Source organism: Hemicordylus capensis, chromosome 5, assembly GCF_027244095.1.
Source record: "Hemicordylus capensis ecotype Gifberg chromosome 5, rHemCap1.1.pri, whole genome shotgun sequence".
NCBI lineage: Eukaryota > Metazoa > Chordata > Lepidosauria > Squamata > Cordylidae > Hemicordylus > Hemicordylus capensis.
This window is the reverse complement of record NC_069661.1, coordinates 208,626,094-208,632,093: the sequence shown is the minus strand read 5'-3', so window position 1 is coordinate 208,632,093 and position 6,000 is coordinate 208,626,094. Positions and strand designations below refer to the sequence as shown.

General features: G+C 49.5%; 1 protein-coding gene across 2 annotated transcripts in view; it reads left to right on the top strand.

Annotated features, from left to right (window-relative positions):
- Window positions 1–6,000, top strand: part of BLTP3B (bridge-like lipid transfer protein family member 3B) — an 86,284-nt gene continuing 80,284 nt past the window's right edge. The window contains exon 1 of one of the 2 annotated variants that reach the window (XM_053252788.1): window positions 1–484. In XM_053252788.1, coding sequence (XP_053108763.1) covers window positions 441–484 — 44 coding nt within the window. In that variant the 5' untranslated portion in view covers window positions 1–440. The remainder of the gene's footprint in view (window positions 485–6,000) is intronic. The other variant, XM_053252787.1, reaches the window with a different exon arrangement.

Below are 6,000 nucleotides of genomic sequence, written 5' to 3'. Positions count from 1 at the left end.
CAAGCTTTTGCTCCCGCATCTTTTCCTCTGGTTTGGAAGTTGCTACGCTGAATGCACCGTGGTGGCGAAGCCAGCTTTCCTCTTCCAGAACAAGAAGCCGACACACCGCCTGTCTGCTGCAGCCCCAAGACACCGCTCGTCTTAGCAGCGGCCGGGAATGAAATATCTCCTCGGCGCAGCCACGGCCATGAATCGCTCCCTCCGCATGGTATAGGCGGGGCGGCTCTGCTGGCGCCTAGTGCCGCCCTCGGCCCCGCCCCGTCCGTCAGCTGGCTCTGCTGCAATCAAGATGGCGGCGGGGCCGAGGAGAGGGTGAGCGGGGGCAGCTCCGCTCCCTAGGACAGGTCAGGACCGAGGCGGCGCCGCGCCATGGGTCGTCGTGCGCTGAGTCCCACTTGTCTTTCCTGAAGGTGTGAGTGGCGAGCTGCGACGCGCGGGCCATGGCGGGCATCATCAAAAAGCAGATCCTCAAGCACCTTTCCAGGTCAGTGAAGTGGGGCGCCGCCGGGGAGCTCCTCACGGGGGACGGCGCGATGGGGCGCGGCGGCCAGCCGTCGGTTTTCGGGGTTCCCTTCGGTCGTTCTGCCAGCTTCCTGTGGAGGGATTCTGAGGTGACCCTGTCAGGGGTGTGGGGCTGGGTGTCTGCGTCTAAGCCGCCTCGTGATTCTTTCAGCCACAAGGAAACAGGCAAGTCGTGGCTGGGGAACATTTGAGGGGGCTGAGAGCAAGTGGGGGCGGCGGATCCTTGCAAGTTCTTGGCGACTGGGCTGTCGGGAAAGCCCCTGCTTTTGAGTTCCGAGGCGGATGTGAGTGAAACAAAGCGGGGGGCACGCTGGCGTTGACACACAAAAAACCTGGGAGAGGGACACTCGTTTGGGGAAGTGTGGTGTGCCGCAATCCAGGATGCCCGGGATTGGGAACGAGGCCTCTTTCCCGCCTCCTTCTCCGCACTCGCAGAGGATTAGAGAGCAAAGCTTTGGCCCTCGGCCGCATTCGCCCGGGCCCTCCGGTATTCATGTGCAGCAGCAGCGCAAGCGATTGAACCGTGGGGCAGCGCACAGGCGAGAGCCAAAGACAAGAGTGGGTGGGTTGTAAATCGTGCTTGACACGTTGTCTGTGGGAGGAGCGAGCCGAGCAGTAGCTTGGCTGATGTCACGGTGCACATTGTCTGTTCCAGACAGGGCTGGAGATGCCAGATTTGTGGGGGGATGACACATCCAGAAAAGCTTGGCGTTTGAGATGATGCCAGGCAGGCAAGTTGCTGTCCAGAGCTGCTGTTTCGCATGGGGGTGGCGGTGCAGAGCTCTATTGTGCTGCTGACCAAATGCATACCGATGTCTCCCCAAACTTGAAGGATGATACCTTCATTGATATGCTTTCAGTGTACATTGGTCAAGTGCAGGGGCGTAGCAAGGTTGGAATGGGCCCAGAGACAAGATTTTAAAATGGGCCCCTCCTGATATACACACACACAAACACACTTCACAATATATAGTGTACTCACACTCACATCCCCATTATGAATATGGTGAATATTCATATAGTTTATATTTATATTTATAACTATATAGTTATAAATATAACTATATATAATTATATAGTTAATTGCCAGAATTATTATCTCGGGCAGGGCCGGGGGCACTGAGAAGGCGGTGGAATTGTGGCAGCAAGCATGACTTGTCCTGAGAGAGATTCCTGCCTGCAACCTTGGAGAAGCCGCTGCCAGTCTGTGAAGACAGTCCTCAGCTAGAGAGACCAATGGTCTGACTCAGTATATGGCAGCTTCCTATATTCCTATCTTAAAGTGTATTCTCACCTAGATTGTCTAGTAGACTATGCTCTTTGACATATGCCCTGCATTTTATCTGAGATTTATGAATGGTGGGTTGTAGTTATTAAAAGATGAGAAATGCAATCTGTACATGCTTCAACAAAATCTCTTTAATGTTCCACACTTTCTAGAACCAAGCCTCAAGCACATTCCAGAGTTGACTGTTGGTTCAGATTAAGTCAAACCTGAACTCTTACTTCTCCAAAATTTATGCCCTGAGTTTCTTGCCATAAGAGACTCAAGGCAACTAACAATTCTGGAAAGCAAAACATGACCCCAAAATAGAGAAATGTAAGAGCTTAGAGAAAACTTTGCACCGCAACTGGGTAACCTTGACAAACAGAAGGAAACCTTTTTCTTAATCAGCAGCAAGTGGGAATCCCCCCTTATTTATTTGTTTATTTGTTATAACACCACCATACCATGGGCAAGGAAAGAGGAAAGCAGCGACAGGCTGTACCTCTGAGGCGGTACCAAGTCCAACTGGGCAGAGGCTGAGCAGGCTGTTACTTGCCCTTTGGTACTCTGGACTTTTCTTCTAGGCGGAGGAGCTTCTCCCAGGCTGCCTGCCTCTCATTCAAGTGTGCTGGTAGGGTAGCAGTTATTATTTGTTAAGGGCAGATGAAGAAAGGAGAGGAGAAAAAAGAGCAGCCGGAAGGAAAATTATTATTTAAAAAACCCCACTAAGGCGAAGTGGGTTGAGCATGAGGAGCAGAATGACCACTCCAGCCGCCGCCAAGGTGAAGGCGGGAGGAACCCAGTGGGTCCCCTTCCAGTACCTTTCTCCTGTAGTTGCTCGGAGTGGCTGAGACAGACATGGCAGCTCTCCTAGATTGGGCGGAAGCTGCAGTCCGTACTGAAGAGCAAAAGACTAGCCCGCCCCGCTCCAACAGCCCTTCTGCCTTTGCTCCTTTGTCAAGTCGGCTCAGGAAGGGATTTCAAAACTGATGAAGTACCAGAGCCCCAGGAGGGGCAGCCATGCCCCTGCCATAATCTTTTTTCGCAGGCTGCTTTATAAGCTAAGGGTAGGGGAATGCTCGACTCGCTTCTCCACTTCTCCTCTTCCCGCTGCAACCTCAATCTCCCCTAATAGTGCCAAATTCTCCAGTGCTTTAAACTCTGATTAAGAGTAACAATAATTCTCAGAGAAAGCCAGCTCACCTAGATTGGGATAGAGAGCAACCAATAAATAGGGAGAGCACATTTGAGTTCCTTCCTGACCGGTTCCTAACTCTAAGTTTGGATGTTTGCTGGTTTCACTCAACAAAAAGCAAGACTGCTTAAAGTAGCGTGGGTTTTAGGCAGGCAGGCAGGCCACTCTGAACTGAACTCTCCTGTGGAGGGCTCCGGCGCGTCATGGTCGCGCGTCCACTCGCCAGCCAATGAGAACCGAGGCAAAAGGGAGATGGGGAAAGGAGGGTAGAGAGAGAGCACGCCGCGCGAATACCGTCTGGATTGGAAGAAAGGAAACTGGGAGTGAGGCGGCGGGGGGGGGGAGGACTACCCCTGGCTTACCCACCTCCGCAGCCATCCCTTGGCCACAGGGCAGCAAAAATGTAAAAAAAATAAATACCAGTCTGGGTGGCGGGCAATGGAGAGTCATGTGATGTGTCTCTGGGGGGCCCTCGAGGCAGCGGGGCCCCGAGACAACGGCATCCCCTTGCCCAATAGTAGTTACACCCCTGGTCAAGTGCACCCATTACTGGCAGCTCATCATTACCAATGATGAGTTTCTTCAGAACACACAAGAATGAGGGCAGCTGAGCTTGGGTTTTCAGGAACTAAAGGTAAAGTGTGCCATCTAGTCGATTTTGACTCCTGGCGCCCACAGAGCCCTGTGGTTTTCTTTGGTAGACTACAGGAGGGGTTTACCATTGCCTCCTCCCACACAGTATGAGATGATGCTTTTCAGCATGTTCCTATATTAATATTAATATTAATATTTCAATTTCTATACCGCCCTTCCAAAAATAGCTCAGGGCAGTTTACAAAGAGAAACAATAAATAAATAAGATGGCTCCCTGTCCCCAAAGGGCTCACATTTTAAAATGAAACATAAGATAGACACCAGCAATAGTCACTGGGCATACTGTGCTGGGGGTGGATAGGGTCAGTTACTCTCCCCCTGCTAAATAAAGAGAATCACCATGGTAAAAGGTGCCTCTGTACCCAGTTAGCAGGGGTTGACTGCTATATCACTGCTTCCAGATAGTATCACTGGGGATTCGAACTGGCAACCTTCTGCTTGTTAGTCAAACATTTCCCCGCTGTGCCACTTAGCTGGAGGGTTTTAAAACTTAAGTCCGCTAATATCGTGTTTAAGAATATGTTATGGCAGTGGTTATCATATTTTTTGATCCTATGATTCCCTAAAATAATATATAATATATACAGCTACATGATATAGCCCCTCCCCTCATGAAAGCTGCTGACTGGCTTCCTGACTAATGAAGTGCAGACCAGAAAAGTGATGCTGAGTTGATTTGCTTCTAGTTTAATGGAGCACTTGTGGAGCACAGGCAAGCGCTGAAAAGTATTTGCGCTCTTGCACAAAAGCAGAAGAGTAACCGCATTTTGGAACCACAGCAGACTAGTGCTTCGATGATATTAGGAACACCCACACTTTTTTAGACAGGACATCAGCCATTGATTTGATTATGTAGCGATAAACTAATTTGTCTTTTCAATGGGAAGGATGAATTTGTTTGCTCCAAACCTGGGACATGTGTCGGCTACTTCCAGATAGTTCCAGTAAAAGGGGGCAATGGGGCGGCAGGGAGGTATGCTGAGGCCCCAAAGGACTTTAGAAAACCAGAGCGCTGGTGGGGGAAGAGCAGCAGGAGGGCTAAGTGCACTCTTCCCCCACCCTTAAAGCAGCACTCCCTGCCCACCTTTGAACCACCCCTGCCCGGTTGCATGCAGATTCCTAGAAGAGATGTGTCTTTAGTTTCCTAAAAGCCAACAGAACAGCTCTAATCTTAGCAGGAAGTGCATTCCACAGTCCTGGGGCAACTATAGAGGAGTCTGTATTTTGATCGCCTTTTAGCCTATTTTCCAGTAGGCTTATGAGATCACCCGGCATTCTCTATGTGCTGTGTGTGTCGGTCTGTGTGCCCCCCCCACCCCGCCATCAACTTTGCAATGCCTGGACCAGTATGAACCAAATCGAGTACAGTTGTAGGGACACATAGGGACACCTCAGTGGTGTAGTTTGTGATGATGTCATGCACTCCAATCCAAGATGGCGGACACACAAACTTTTGAGGTACAAGTGGGCTAATTTGTGAAACACTTAACCAATTTGAACCAAATTTGCTACAACTGTAGGGACACATAGGGATGCCCAAATGGCGTGGTGTGTGATGATGATATCTGCTCTAGTTCAAGATGGCAGCCACGTGAATATCTGAGGCGCACGCGGGCTAATTTGAGGACTGTCTAACCAATTTAAATCAAATTAGTACACTTGCAGTGAGTGACATGCAGGGACACCTCAATGGCATAGTTTGTGATGATGTAATCCAAACTGATTTAAGATGGTGGATGCCTAAACTTTGGAGGTGCAAGTGGGCTAACCTGTGAACCGTTTAACTAATTTGAACCAAATTTGCTACAGCTGTAGGGACAGTTCAACAGCATAGATCATGACAATGTCATCCAACCCAGTTCAAGATGGCAGACATGTAAACTTTTGAGGTGCAAGTGCACTAACTTGTGGACAGTCTAACTGATTTGAACCAAATTTGCTACAGCCACACATAACAATGCCCTAATGGTATAGTTTGTGTTGATGTCATCCACCCCAATCCAAGATGGTGGACACATGAGCATTTGAGGTGCAAGAGATCTAATGTGTGGACCTCGATTTGAACCACATTTAGTCCAGTTGTAGCGACAGTGAAAGGATAGTAGGCTGATTAGTTCTTACTAGAACAACGTGTTCACATTGTACTCAGTCTGCACACTAATCCAAAATTCAGGAAGAAACATGGTTGAACTTAAAGCAAAGAGCTGCTCCAACTTCTCCAAGACACACCGAAGTGGACCAGAAGACAGGAGCTGCAAACCACCCACCTCCTCTGCTGCTTACAAAGCCAAAGGCAGCACAGCAGTGGCACTTCTTTGGCTACTCACTGTCTGAGTTTAGCAGGTGTCTCCTGAGAAAGAAC